The sequence below is a fragment of the Siphateles boraxobius genome, unplaced genomic scaffold (assembly GCF_051911475.1).
Source record: "Siphateles boraxobius isolate OS27281-9 unplaced genomic scaffold, OSU_SipBor_1 5, whole genome shotgun sequence".
NCBI classification, from domain to species: Eukaryota; Metazoa; Chordata; class Actinopteri; order Cypriniformes; family Leuciscidae; genus Siphateles; species Siphateles boraxobius.
The window spans coordinates 9,244,053-9,259,746 of record NW_027509141.1 but is presented as its reverse complement, the minus strand read 5'-3'; the positions used below and the strand labels follow the sequence as shown (position 1 = coordinate 9,259,746).

General features: G+C 37.8%; 2 protein-coding genes across 2 annotated transcripts; both read left to right on the top strand.

Annotated features, from left to right (window-relative positions):
- Window positions 1-1,352: 1,352 nt before the first annotated feature.
- pole4 (polymerase (DNA-directed), epsilon 4, accessory subunit) lies at window positions 1,353-5,865 on the top strand. The gene is made up of 4 exons (XM_077202716.1): window positions 1,353-1,709; window positions 3,280-3,364; window positions 3,467-3,508; window positions 5,652-5,865. Exons 1-4 carry the CDS (start codon window positions 1,458-1,460, stop codon window positions 5,663-5,665), a joined length of 393 nt encoding a protein of 130 aa, XP_077058831.1. The 5' UTR covers window positions 1,353-1,457; the 3' UTR covers window positions 5,666-5,865.
- A 2,709-nt stretch (window positions 5,866-8,574) lies between these two features.
- Window positions 8,575-11,315, top strand: ccl44 (chemokine (C-C motif) ligand 44). The gene is made up of 5 exons (XM_077204251.1): window positions 8,575-8,739; window positions 9,113-9,242; window positions 9,557-9,704; window positions 9,799-9,831; window positions 10,926-11,315. The coding sequence occupies exons 1-5, from the start codon at window positions 8,679-8,681 to the stop codon at window positions 10,932-10,934; spliced, it is 381 nt and encodes a 126-aa protein (XP_077060366.1). The 5' UTR covers window positions 8,575-8,678; the 3' UTR covers window positions 10,935-11,315.
- The last annotated feature ends 4,379 nt before the right edge of the window (window positions 11,316-15,694 follow it).

The window sequence follows — 15,694 nt, the reverse complement described above, 5'->3', positions numbered from 1 at the left end:
CAAAAGGATTCCCGACCAAGTATTGACTATTGAGTGCATAACTGAACATAATTATTTGAAGGTTGACTTTTTTTGTATTAAAAACACTTCTTTTATTGGTCGGATGAAATATGCTAATGTTTTGAGATAGGAATTTTGGGTTTTCATGAGCTGTATGCCAAAATCATCAGTATTAAAACAATAAAAGACCTGAAATATTTCAGTTGGTGTGCAATGAATCTAAAATATATGAAAGTTTAATTTTAAAGTTTTATTTTATGGAAAATAATGAACTTTATCACAATATGCTAATTTTTTGAGAAGGACCTGTATAATATATGTATATATTACACTTAAATTTTAGCTGAAAACCTCATAGACTGAAGAGACTGTTTAATGGCAGCTTCCCATTTTGTGACAATTTATACTCCATAAACGTATCTTATATCCTGAGTAATAATGGTGGAAAAGTTTTACTTAAGAATGGAGGCCGTGGTTTTTGGAAATATTTTATCAATGAAATTATTATTATTTTTATTATTATTTATACATAAATTCCTCAAAAAACTTGTTACTTGGTCATATGGAAAACAATTTTTTTGTATACCCCAAGAATGCATATAAGGGGATCAAACTGACCCAATAATATTAAGGAAAGTCGACAAATAAACATGTTTGATTAAAATATCTGTATTCTTTTAATTATATGACACCTTTTTTTTTACTTTAATTTTTTTTTGAAAATCATTCATACCAATACGGTTTATTTTGACCCCCTAAGCATTTCAGTAGGTCTTTTGGGTTAGCCAAGATATGTCTATGCACACACTGATTGTCAAAAAATAAACCCACTGTACCAAACGAAACATTCACTGGCCTATCTTCCATTGTACTGAATAGTTACTATATTAATCAAATAAAAAAATAATTCAAAGAATACCACTGTATTCTTTCATGGTACCATGATGTCACGAATTTTGTGCTCCGAGGCATGAGATTAAATGTATGAAATTATTGTAGCCTATTTTTTAAACATTTAATATAAGCATTAAACCAATTATTTACTCAGAGATTTATATTTTATTTCGAGAGTTCCTCACCAAATCCCAATTTTTCCCTATTTTTTCTTCTACGCGCATCAGCTGAGGAATGAATGGATGTAGTGGAGTTTACAAAATGTTCTGTAACGTTACTTCCTCAGTTGTTTCAACAGTATGACTAATCACTCTTCATGAACTCGAGAAATAAAATGTGATCTGTGATTAATTAAAAATCAACCTTTCTTAAAATAAAGTGCAATGCCGCTCGTTAATGGACTTTAACTGAATGGAATTAGTTGACCTTCTAAAATGACGTTGCGCTGTGACGTCTGTTCCGCCGTCCGCCTCGAGGTTGTGTTTACTGCCAGATTTGGCGGGAGAAGATTCGACTATCCGCTTTCGGTTTACAGCGCGTCCTATTAAGCGCCGTGTGCGTCAATGGCGGCGACTGTGTCAGCAGCTCCCGTGGAGTCGGATTTGGACCGCAGCGGAGCTGAAGACGAGCCCCGGGGCACCGAGCCGGAGGAGGACGGGGTGAATGTGCAAACTGGGCCAACTGGGCCCACCGCGGGTGCGCAGCAGAACCGCCTCGCCAAGTTACCGCTGTCCCGCATCAAAACACTGATGAAAGCAGATCCGGATGTGAGTCTGGCGAGTCAAGAGTCCGTGTTCATCATAGCTAAAGCCACGGTGAGACTCACACTCACTCACTTACTCTGTCTGAATTAATATCCCACTCCTTTCTTCTGGCTCTCTATCTATCTGTCTAACATGTTCATTTTAGCTTCCTTTGTATGTCTGTGATTTCACTTTATGTTCTGTGTGTCCTTCTGCCTGCCTGTCTTTTTTGTCTGTCTGTAATTTAAATATTTCTATCTATCTTCAGCCAGACAATCTTTATTTCTGTATGTCTGTCTACCTGTCTGTCTATATTGCATTTAAGTTATATTGGTCTCTCTGTCTACAGAGTTAAACTATAAGAATTTATTTTCTGCCTGCCAAGTCGGGCCATGTCATTTTTATTGGCCCTGCCAACATTTTCACTGGCCTTCGTTTGCATACAGTTCTGGTCAAAAGTTTGAAAACATTATTTTTAATGCATTTGAAAGAAGTCTCTTACTAATATATATATATATATATATATATATATATATATATATATATATATATATATATTAGTAGTCAACATTTGAAGTAGATCAAAACCTTTTATCAAAGTTATACATGAATTTTGAACAATACCCATTCTTGTCTTAGGACAACTTTGATTAACTTTATTGATCCACTTCAAATGTTGACTACTGTGTCTGTGTGTGTATATATATATATATATATATATACACATATGCATACACACACACACACGGGTTGGACAATGACATTGGACAATTTTTGTAATTTCAATGAAACCATTTGTAAGTTAGCCAGCTAGATAATATGATATTGGTGAAAATATAGAATACATCACAGAAAACCAAACAGTCAAGTGTTCAAGGCATTAAAATGGTTGTACAAGATCACTGAATGTAAGATTTTTCTATCTGTCTCTCTCGCTCTCTCCTTGACTTGTCATTTCAACTTTAGATCTATCTGTCAATTTCATATCTATCAGCCTAGTGCACACTATATGTTTTTGCCAGGGTTTTCTTGTCTGTAGTTTGCAGATTGTGTGTAAAATTTGATTCGTAAGACACAAAATATAGTAAGACGGTCTCAGATCACATTTAAGCATTATCCCATGAGCAAGTGTAATATAACTAAGCACTAATGCCGCTTGGACAATCAGTTCAAACTAATTGCTTTATGAAGTGTGGCAGTTTATGCTCAGTGAAAGCCCATTACTGTAATTGCCTTACATGGCAGAATTGTTGAAGATGAAGTTCTCATAGTGTTTAAAAAAAAATGTTCACAGTCCTGCTGTGTCTGTTCCTATGACATAGCAGCTGATAAAATGTGTGAAAGAGGAGAGATGATCTGTTAAAATATTTTAATACTAGTTCGTCTATGGGCCTGTCATGATAACATTACATTCACGGATACAATGCTTGTCTGTCTGGATATTCTGAATTCAAACTAGGGTAGATTCTTTGATATGTGGTAAATCTTCTTGATAGACCTGTTTGTGCCTAACTCCCGCCAGGGCCGTTGCTTGAATTCACAGGGCCCAGAACAACTTGTATGGATGGCTCCCATCTATACACTTGGTTGGGTAAAGACATCTCTCAAATCTGAGTTAACAAAATTGTTTTTCTGCCTGCAGGAGCTTTTTGTTGAAATGATTACAAAGGACGCTCTTGTTTATGCCCAACAGGGAAAGAGAAAAACTCTTCAACGCAAAGACTTGGGTAAGTTAAAACGTTAAATTTTAAAATGGTTTAAATTGAATTTTTAACTATAAACATCAGTGGTATTGATAAAGTAATGGTTGGTGCTTTTTCTCTTGGCAGATAATGCTATTGAAGCAATAGATGAATTTGCGTTTTTGGAAGGTAAGGGAGACATAATTTAATGTTATTTCCTCCTGGCAATGGTTTAAAGGAGTGAGGGAGAGTTTTATGGATCATTCTGATTGCCTATATTTCTTCCCTAGAACGTTTTCCTAAAAAGGCAGAACTAAAACCAAACAATCTTGGTGTCTTGGTGTCAGATTATATGTGACTGCGCAGAGCTTTGAGAAGGCCCATATATATATACACATACATACATACATATATACGCAGTCGACTCGCCTATGTTCCTCGATATATGTACAATAACATTACGATGTCCAATCAATTTAATTAATGGGTTTAATTTGTCGTTTAATGAGAGCTACTAATATTGTTTGTGGCGAGAATTTTCACATGAATAAATCCATAGATCCGCAAATTTTGCTTGTGTGCTTTCATGATCAAGTGGTAGAACTTCTGCCAAGCGTGTCAGAGGTTCCGGGATCTAATCCGCACTCATGTAGTTTTTATTCCTCATCAAATGCGAATATGTTCATCAGTGGTTGTATATTAAAAAGGAACACATTTGTGTGCATTTTGTTTTGTGATTTCACCAGAACGAATAGTCTTCGCAACAGCATTGAGAAATAGATTAAAGTGCGCGTCCGTGTGAAGACTGCGCGAGCCACGAGAATACTGTATCCATGCCACTGATAGCAGCTGCAACGAGCACTCAGCTGCTTGATTTAAAAAAACAACACATTTCAGCGCTAGAATTCAACGCCTCTTATTTCACAAACAAAATGAATGCTTTGATAGTTAACTAGAGATGTTTTATTTTGTGTATTAGGTAGGCCTACATCGGTGCCGCGATATGTTTTAAAAATGTCCCACCCGCAAATTATTGGCGGAAGTACCTGCTTTTTGGCGTGTTCGCACCACAGGAACTGGGACAATTTTAGTTATAGGAACGCCTTTTAGGGGGACTAATGACGCTTTTCCACTACACAGTACCAGCTTGACTCGCCTCGCCTTTGTTTGGTTTTCCACTGCGTAAAAGTTGTACCTGTACCTGCTTTCGGGTACTTATTTTCGCATCACCTCCAGCGAGATTCTGAGCGGGCTGAGGCGAGCTGACGCGATACTAAAATGTGACGTGTAAACACGGCAGACTGCTGATTGGTCAGAGAGAATCGTCACTATTCACTGTGTCATCATTGCACGCGCCAGACGGAGTATCCTGAATAACCCGGCCATTTTTAAATAGTTTGGCCAGAGATTGCGTGATTTTTAGATAGATATAACTTTACCCATGGCAACTCTGAAGGATACGCCGTGTGAGAAACAGCCACATCCCGAGGATCAAAAACAGACACTCGATTTCCTCCATTGTCCTGTGTGTCGTCTATGCTGTGTGTGGATAGCGGGTGTGTGTCGCGTTGAAGATTGTCACAGCAGATTCCTGCGGCGTCGCTATGACGACCAGGTACTATTGGGGAGGTACTATCTGCAATGGAAAATGGAGCGAAAAGCGAGCTGAGTCGAGTTGAGCTGGTACTGGTAATGGAAAAGCGCCATAAATTAGCTCCTACCTCAGAGTAGGGTCTATTCCAGCACAATAGGAACTCCCAGTGATGTAAGTGTACGTTGATTGGTCGAACACATGCCATAGGAAACACCGGCACCTGCCATTTTTAAAAAGCAGTGTAAACACAATTCTCGATATGTAGCACTGCAAGTTGCAGATTTCTCTTAGCCTACTATTTGCTCTTTCATTACTTTCGCATCACTTGTATGTCTACATTCCATCTCCATTTTCACTGAACCCACAGCACACAACAAAAACGCAGCTCTGATCAAGGCATTCTCCATCCTCCAGTTGTTGAATGCTGCAATTAAAAGACATTGCTGCTAGCAGGCTAACGTAATTTCAGAGTTCCTACTGGCGGTGCGATTAGAACCTGGAAAATGGCCTAAGGGGAAAATTTTGTTCTTGGAGGACTTCCCAGATGGCTAGGCTAGTTCCTAGAACTAAGCCCCAAATGGTAAACAGTTGCAGCTAGTACTTAGAGTATTTACTTAGGTCAATGATGCAAACTTACTAAGTTTCGGAACAAAAAGTGCAATAGAACAAAAGACCTGTGGAGGGAATTTTAATTTAAACTTTAACCTCAACTCTGTTTTCTGTATCACTCTTGTGTAGGTACCCTGGACTGACTGAAAAGGTGCATACATATGAATATAAAGACTGTCAACAAGTTCCCTCTCAGATTTGAGAATTTTTTGTGATATTGAAATGCTTGGGCAGTTTGAAAATATTGTATAGTTGTCAAAGTTGTAAAATGCCAATTGTATTTTTCTCTGTTGTCCAATTCTTATAACCATGTATAGTGTTTAAATAAAGTGAAGCTCTTTTATTTGTTCTGGGTGTTGTGTGTTTCTTGTGCAAGTGGGATAAAATGATTTGCGTGAATCTATGCTTTTTTGGTTTCTTGTATTGCTAGACTTTGGATTATCAGCAGTAAGTCTGGTCTGCAGACTATTCTGGCCATGAATTATTCTGCTCACTAAAACCAGAAGAGGCCTAATTACCAACCTGTGAGGAACCAGCAACAGTTTTTGTTTTTATATGCCATAAATCTGAAATTTAGCGTATTACAGTGACTAGAAATGGATAAACTCAAATTATGGCATCTCTGTGAATAATTGTATAAAAAGTACATTAGAAATTGGTGGAAAATGCATGTAGACTTATGAAATTATAGAATGTATGATAGGCCAAAATGAGTAGATACCAATTATTTCACAGGCAGAAAATATATCAGAAAATACTGCTGTGCTTTAGATTAAGATTTAATGGCACTAATATGGCAAATTTTGGCAGCGACCAGTTCTTCCTTGATAGTGCTCAAAGGCCCTTACTGCAAAAACTACTGGTTTCAAAAGCTTCTGTTGTGAGGGAGTCCACTGTGGAGTTAGCCTCAGGGGTCAAAGGGTGCACTCATCAAGGAGGTGCTTGTGGGCCACCTTCTGAAACCTAAAATGACACATGGGCCCCCTACAGTCTTGTGGACAGACCATTGAGGAAAAAGGAAAGTCCACAGCTGCCATATGTAAAAAAAACAACAAAAAAAGGCCTTTAGAAACAATAATGTTTGTTTTCAGGTTGTGCAGTGGTTCCAGTAATTGTGTAAAATCAAATCTGATTGAAGCTTGTGACTTTTCAAAAGTGCTTTCCAGTTTTATTGTTCAATATGCATCAGAAGGTCAGTGAAAGAACTATGAGCAGTGTCCCATCTGCATAATCAGACTACCTGTCTACCTCAATATCCAGGATGAGATGGGCATTACTGTTTCTCTCTTAATATCTTGGTCTTTGTCTTGAGGCACAGAGCTTAACAACATGGCAACCAATCCCAAGATTTTTATGAATCACCAGATCAGGAGAAACTGAGCAGAATGTGCATGTTCATCTCATCATAGCATGTGTCTTTCCAGAGATTTAACTAAAGCGTGTCCCCAGGGAAAAACAGTCTGCCTTGAATGGACAGTCCTTGTGGTCTCGCAGTGTGAGAGATGCTGTCGATCCAGCATAAATAAAAACATTGCAAAAAAATTGAAAACCAATATTTTCTGTTAGTTAAGTTGGCTTTATATCTTGATCCAGGACATAAAATTAATTAAGTTTAGATGAAGGCACGCAAGTATGTGAGTCATTACATGAGCAATTTAAGACCATGATGAAGAATGCATGCTGAGAATTCTTTGCATAGTTGTCTTTGTGTGGATGGACTATTGTAACATGCTTCAAATGACAAGATGCTTAAGACCTCGTACTGCAATGGACTGAACCCATCACCAACAAAATTGTACCACTTTTGAGAAATGGTGTGCTATCATTTCTACGATTAGGAAAAAAATGGACTTTTAAAGTAGGAATGCTCTTTTTTATTAGGGCCGGAACACCTTTGTATCCACACAGAAACGTGATGAAACACTTTGCATAGGCATTGTCATGAGTTAAGCGTGAGCAAAGACTACTCACAATTGATTTTGAAGATGAATAAATGTACTTTGACATGGTAAGTCATTTATAGAATTTGTATCTTTTATGACTCCATTCCCTGGGATGATGCAGTTGGTTTGTTAACTGACAAGGACTGCTAATCAGGCTCAAGTCACAATGGGTATAGTGTTCAAACGTGCCACCTCTCAGTGACTATCCTTGATTTTTTTTCCACTAGGAGTACTCAAGTAAACAAAACAAATCATTTTGTTTGTTTTGTTTTCCCAGATACTCAAGCAGATGATGCAGTTTTTAGTAATGTAAAAGCTGTGCTCATTTGTCAAAGGCCCATGAAGATTCTTTCATAGAAGAACAGAGGTTTCTTTGAGCAGCGACTGGCATGTTTTGTTCAGAATGCTGTACAGCGATACTTTAATTGCCAAAGAGATATGCGCGAAAGACGATTGGCCCATGGACTCCATGAGGTCATGGGCAGGGTATGTTTTCGCATGCCTTCCACTCCCACCTTGGACACGAAGATGGCATATTTTTAATCTAATGATCCCATGTATGCCAAAACCATAAAGTCCCAAAACAGTTTCTCCACATGACGCAAGAACTTGACATGATGACAGGCTCTAAATGTCTGCGAGTATCCATATTGATTCCTGATGTTTTGTTCATTCGAATGTTTTCTCACACTCCTCCTTGCAGACCCCAGGACTGTATTTTATCCAGCTCTAACATTTTTGACTGCAATAAATCATAAGTTTCCAAAAAAAAAGTTAGGCATTTTAATGTAAGGTGTTTCCATCCCTTCATCATTCAACTTCAGGCCCATATTTCATTGGAGACGGCTGTTTTTAACCGTGTTTCTTCAAATGTTTGGAAGACTTTTTTACTGATTTATTATACGGAGCTTTTCAGTTTTAAATTTTAAAGCAAACAGGGATGATGGGCTCAAGACTGCAGTAATTATGGCATGCATCGCACCATTGCTTGCACAGCTCAATGTGTTAATTGAAGAGAGTTGTGCGTTTCTCAACAGTGAGGGGAGATGCTACGACTGTGAAAACAGCACACGAGGGGGGGAGCGAGGGAGATTGTGGGTGTGTTAGCGCGTGAGAGAAAAAATAGGGGAAGGGAGGGAGAGAGGAGAGAAATAAAAACAGCACAAGAGGACAGCAGACAGAACGGAGGAAAAAATCCCTCTGAGGTTCCACCATGTTCCTGCAGACTGTCTCCATCCTCTTCCTCTCGGCCGTCCTCTTCGGCTGCCTGGAAGGTAAGGTGAAACTCTCTCTCGCATCTGATTGTGATGTCGGAATGGGGCGGTTGGGACCAGATCTCGGTGGGAGGGAAAGAGGCATAATGCTGTGATAGCCAGACTGGTTCAGAAGCTTCGGATGCTGGAGTTTCACGCATGTCTGAGAATATGAGGTGTGTTAAAGCATGATGGGAGGCTGTGCCTGCCACAGGAAGCTCCAAAAATAACGAAAAGGAGTCAAAATCTGATGATGACACTCGATTTCCTCTGCAAACTGTTGAACATGCCAGTTTCTATGCATAATTTCATCAGTTATGATACTTGACGATGGGTTCCAGGTGTGAATATTTCTTGAATTCTGCTGCTGGTTTGTGACTTCTCTCTATGCCAGGGAAGGGTGTGCAAATGCAGCGAGATGTTCAGTGCTGCATGCAGTACTCTCACGGCAAAGTCCGGACCAAAGACGTCCTGAGGTATGAGAGGCAGACAGAGGGGCCGGATTGCAGCATAAGAGCCATCATGCAAGTATTCCAGGCATCCTGGAACAATCACAGACATGGAAAATGTGCCCTATTAAACCTCACAGGCATTGCCGTCTAAGCAGGTCAGATTTTTATTACTGAGAGCAGTAATTGTCAGGCAAGTAGAGCAAAAGAATGCACTCAAGCTGGGTGGACAATACCCAAACTGTTTCTTCACCGGGGCCAATTTGGCCTGTGCTGACTTGAAGCGTAGCAGATTAAGAGATTTGGGATTTGCTGTATGTAAAGAGAGGTTTTGGAGGGATCTCTTGAAATCTTGGCACTCATGTTCTCGATTGTTTGAATCATGACAGATTGTACACCAAAAAGGCGGTGAAGTGCGCTGATCCAAGGGACAGGAAGGTGAAGAGGTTACTACGGAAACTGAACCAGAGGCAAGGAGCCAAAGCCCACAGGACCATGTGGCCACATCGGCATATGAATCTGCCCGTCATGTCGGAGGTAACATCTCGATGAAAGTAATGGCAGTATTGCTGTCCAAATAAAACTTATGCTTAAATTGAGTATTGAAGAACCATTTTCTCTTTATTGACAGGTCGCTGTTGTTAACTCCCAAAAGATGAACAAGGTAAACAAGATTTGCCGGATGCCATTTCAGTAGAGTGCAAGAAGTATAAATCCCATTCATTTATTTCCATCGATATATTGATTTCTGATATTAACCTTTCATGATGGATCTACCATGAGCTCAGAGGTTAAGGGGTGGTATATGATTTTGTAGAAGGCACAAGTCAGTGTTATTTCAGCTTTATCTGAAACAAAACTGCACTTCATTGGTAAATTCCCAGTAAAATAACTACATTACCAATAATCCTGAAGAGAGATCCACCAATTAGAGAAGTTGCTGTTTCCATGGAAATGGAAATTGGTGCATAAAGGTTCAGCAGCGACCAACTACTCCCATGAAGAGTTGTGAATAAGAATGCATAGTTCTGGCCGATATCAATAAGCCAATCATTATTTTCATGTTATGGCCAATATGTATTTTCTATGGAAGTTTGTTTCCACCACGGAATAAAAAATTTCAAAAGATTATTGCGACTTTTTATCTCACAATGCTGACTTTTTTTCTTAGAATTGCAAGAAATAAACACACATTTCCAAGTTATAAAGTCAGAATTCCGGAATATAAACTCACAATTGCGAGTTTATTCTCGCAATTCTGAGAAAAAAAGTCAGCATTGTGATTATAGTCCAACTCTGAGGGAAAAAAAGACTGACATTTTTTTCCAGAATTGCAAGTTTATATCTAACAATTCTGACTTTATAACTTGCGATTGTGTCTTTATATTGCGCAATTTATATTGTTTATATTGCACAATTCTGAGAAAAAAAAGTCAGAATTGTGAGATAAAAAGTCACCATTACCTTTTTAATTTTTTATTCAGTGGTGGAAACAAGCTTTCATCATTTTCAATATCATTCGATACTGTTAAAATAAAATAAAATAAAATCTCTAATATCGGAAGATAACCATTTTGGTATTGTTTTGCATATAGTAGTGAATGACTTAATCAAGTCCACCTACTCTATTAATTAACATTTAAAAAAATTGTATAAATTTGTTCGCTGTTGTTGTTGTTTGCATTAGTCTTCAATTTAAAGATACTTACCTTGGTAAACTCTGATATTAAAGTAATCAGAGTTGTTGTTTTCTTTCAGACCAAGTGAAATTTGAGGGAAGACAGGTGATTGATGAAACTCCAGCCTTCTCGTGTGTCACTGTTTTCTTATATATGTATAAGAAAATATATATGTAGACTCATAACATTCACTACCAAACAGTATGTTATCCAGATATGTTGTGATATTTAGATGTCTTCTCAAATGACTGTTAATCTATATACCAAAGTATTCTTCTCTGAGACTTGTTGAAGGTTGTTTATAATCTCTGCAGCTATGTATAGTCTCTATAACTTATACAAGCTCTTCTATAGAGTCCAGTAAGATGGTATGACTGTTCTCAAACAATTTATAGTGCAATTACAGAATCTCTTGTGTATGTTAAACACAACTGATTTTTATATATAAAAATAAATGAAAAATATTGAATATCATTTTGTTTTTATTGTATATAGGTCTGCACCATTTTTGCCTTTGTTCTTTCTGGAAATCTACACTTTTATACATTTTCAAACCTAATTTTGATATAGAAAAGATATTACACTATTATTGGGATAGGCTCCAGCATCCTTGGGACTTTACAAAGGACAAAGCTTACAAAGCATGGAAAATTGATGGATGGATTACACTATCAACAACAAGTAAATAAAAATAAAATAATTGTGTCTTTTTAAGGCACAGTATGTAAGTTTCGCTGCTAGAGGTCGCTTATTCAAAACCATTACAAAGGCGTAGCATGATGATGCCATGAATGAGGATGGAATCATGGGAGTTGTCGTCCACAGCCGATGGAAAGAAATCTGACAGAACTCATGTTCATGGATGGGCTAATGTGTTAAAATTGTATTAATGTTACTGTTGAATGAAGCAGGGCTAGGACATTTTACGTTGATGTTTTAATTAAAATCCTTTAGGTAGATCCTTTTTCCTATTTTGCACCAAAACTTTGGAACAGTCTTCCCCAGTCTTCATTGTCCGAGAATTAGACACACTCTGTCAGTTCAAATCTAGACTAAAAACACATCTCTTTGACCTGGCATACACATAACACATTATAAACTTATATAATTCAATGTTAGGATGCATAGATTAGGTCAGCCTGAACCGGGAACACTTCCCGTAAATCCTGATGTACTTGGTACACCATAAGAAGGATGGCGTCTACGCTAATATTAGTCTCTCTGTTTATCCCGAGGTTTACCGCTTATCCGGATCTGATGAAGGACCTGCGTCTGGACAAGTGTCAACTAGTCTTACCCCTGTGAAGGCCTCCTTCTCCTTCCCTTTACATCTGTACAGATAAAACTTTGTCAAAATATTTCCAGTTCACATGGCTATGCGGAAGCGATAAACAATTCTGTATTATAATTTATTAAGGCTAGACAAGTAATTTGTTAAGGTCAATTTGTAAAGAAAGACTACACGTCTGCGCACATATTCAAACACCCATACTTAGACTAAATAAGTAATACACATGTGCAAGCCACAGGTTTGCATTTTTGAAGTTTGATAACCTTTTTTTTCCAAAATTTTCAAGATTGCACCTTCGAACCTATTTCAAGGTTTGCGTTCTCGAGCCACCAGGAACTGTTTTGTGTAAATTGGGTTAAGGGTTTTCTGTTAGAGCGGTTTCATGTTAGCTAATAACTGATGATCTTTGCAACGGAAGTGAATCAATCAAAGCTGGACAATAACTTTATTCTAGAGCTGCTGTAACACCAAACAATCTCTGTTACTTTAATTTCCTATTATCACTGTAAAGCTGCTTTGAAACAATCTATATTGTTAAAAGCGCTATATAAATGAAGAAGAAAAAATGTGTATATTCTACAGTCGGCTGCTGTCGCTCCTTTTGTTTTGTTGTTTATGTTTATTTTACAATTAAAATTATGATTAAAGTTACCTTTAACGTTCGCCTCCTTCTTCCCTAAACTTGAACTTTCTTAGGATTATGTTTGATCACCTCAATTCACATTATTTTCATTCTAATGAAACAGTCACAAGTACAGGTCATTTTATCTGACAAATTAAAAATGTAAAATAACGCAGTGCTGTTTTTCTTGGTCAAAACAATCATTCTAAAAATACATTTGAGTGTGTTGAATTTTATGTTTTAACGTTCCTTTGTGCATTAGCTCGGTGGCTGATATTGTTTCACACTGCAGTTAGCTAGATAGACATCAGAATATGATATTAATTAAAGCTGTGTGACTTGAGCTGCTAAATGGCATGCAATTAATTTTATAACATTATTGCCCAGTTTCAAGGACAGGGTTTAGATTAAAGGGATAGTTCACCCAAAAATTAAAATTCTGTCAGTATTTACTCGCCCTCATGTTGTTCCAACCCCGTAAGACCTTCGTTCATCTTCGGAACACAAATTAAGATATTTTTGATGAAATCTGAGAGCTGGATCACTCCTCCATACTAGTCCATTGGCTTCTTGAGGGATTTGCCGGCCTCCAAAAGTTATTAAAGACATTGTTAAAATAGTCCAAGTGACTACAGTGGCTCAATATTAAGTTTATCAAGCGACGAGAATACTTTTTGTGCTTAAAAACAAACATAAATAACGACTTTATTTCAACTATTCATTTCCTTCTCATTGGGCCTCTAGTCAGTTAAACTAGTTTAATAGCGTAGAGCTACGTCACACATAGGCTCACTATTGGCCGTCGTTGGTCATGTGTGTGATGCGTGTGACGTACAACAACAGATCATATGCTGTTAAACTAGTAACCTGACTCGAGGCCCAGAGAGAAGGAAATGAATAGTTGAAATAAAGTCGTTATTTTGGGGGTTTTTGCACACAAAAAGTGTTCTCGTCGTTTGATAAACTTAAGATTGAGCCACTATAGTCACTTGGACTATTTTAACGATGTCTTTAATAACTTTTCGAGGCCAGCAAGTTCAATCCCTCAAGAAGCCTATGAACTAGTATGGAGGAGTGATCCAGCTCTCAGATTTCATCAAAAATATCTTAATTCGTGTTCCGAAGATGAACGAAGGTCTTACGGGGTTGGAACAACATGAGGGTGAGTAAATACTGACAGAATTTTCATTTTTGGGTGAACTATCTGTTACGTTCAGTGGTTGTATTATGGCAGTGTTGGGGTTTTGTGTGTGTTTTCTCTTTTCCCCCTCTCTGCAACTCTGCAGCTCTACCAGGTGAGAGAGAGAGAGATGATTGAACGCACCTGCTGCTCGTTATACCGGAGACGCTACACATTGAAAAGAGGCTTCGGAGGACATTCAAAGGAAAGCTTGCCTTCCAGAGTGTTGTGACTGTTTCTCACTTGTTGGTCTACTTGCTATTGTATTGTATTGTGTTGTGTTGTACAATCTTAAGACTTCTTGTTGTTCACCAGGCTAAGGCTTATTGTAGCCTACTACCACTTCTTTTTGTTTGTTGTTGCTACTTTACTTTCGTATACCAAACGGTCTGGAAGCTGTAGGGAGGTGGGTGCCTATCTTTAATACAGGATTAGGCCTTATTTCAATTAGGACATTTAAGTACCTTTTATAAACGTGCCTTGCGGGAAAAAAAACATTACTGGTGTGCTTCTTGAGACAAAATAATGGCACTGACATATTTTAAGATATGTCAGGGCAAGTTGTTTTCAGTAAAAATAGCTCAATAATGTATTTTAGTCTGGGACTATAGGCTTAAGCATTGTCTGTAAAACCGGGGGTATATGGTGTAGAAAATAGTGTATTACTGTTACTAAAAAATAAAGCTCTTTCTGATTATGTTAGCCACTTGACAAAATAGTGTTGTCTGATTTAATTTTGTGGTACAAACATGTTCCTTGGGGTAAATCAAGAAAACAAAACATTCAAACAATAAGCCAGCTTGAGCTACAATTAGTTTTCTGTAGATAAAAGTATACAAACAGTTGCTCATCTATCTAATAAAGCACTAAAGCGTCTTTGGTGTTTCCATGGTTTCTACAGAAGTAAATGACTAATTTCTACAGAAATCGAGGGTAACGCGGATTTGACGTCATTGTCAGGCAACGCAATAACACGGGCGTTACACTGATTAAAGTAGCTGACTTCTCTGGATTTAAACATTGTTGGAATTATTTCGGATCATGGAAGTACACAAGTCAACAAAATATATAACATTATTCAAGTGGTTTTGGGGAATTTTAATCCAAAAATCTTTCAAACTGTGCCTTTAATGAAACTTCTGTATGAACAATGTGATCAAAAGGGTAAAAAAAAAAAAGAAAACATCAAGGAAGGGGAGACGTCACACATGAATCTCAGACTATATAAGACACCTGGGGTTGGTTGCATAAACCGCTAAGACTAGTCTTACAAGTTAGACTTGTAATTAGACATCAAATTGTTTTCTTAAAGACTTATAGCTTTCTTTAAATGTAGATTAGCCTAATTTGATACAGAAAAGTAAGACTGACTGCCCCTGACTAACTGCGAGTGGGTCAAGAACTCAAGACAATGTCTTAACAAAATGGCTATGTTTATGCAACCGGCCCTCTATTCTCAAAGTGACTATTTATTCATTTCTATTACCATGATGATTATAAATGTGAAAATAGTTTTCAAAATCCCTGAATCCTACTACTAAGCACCACTAGAGGATGCTGTTTTGTGAGTGTTATATACTGCCCTTTGCTAACAGTGGAAAACCGTGTGTGTGTGTGTGTGTGTGTGTGTGTGTGTGTGTGTGTGTGTGTGTGTGTGTGTGTGTGTGTGTGTGTGTGTGTGTGTGTGTGTGTGTGTGTGTGTGTGTGTGTGTGTGTGTGGTTTGTTGTGACAAGACAAAAACTGTGAAATGACAA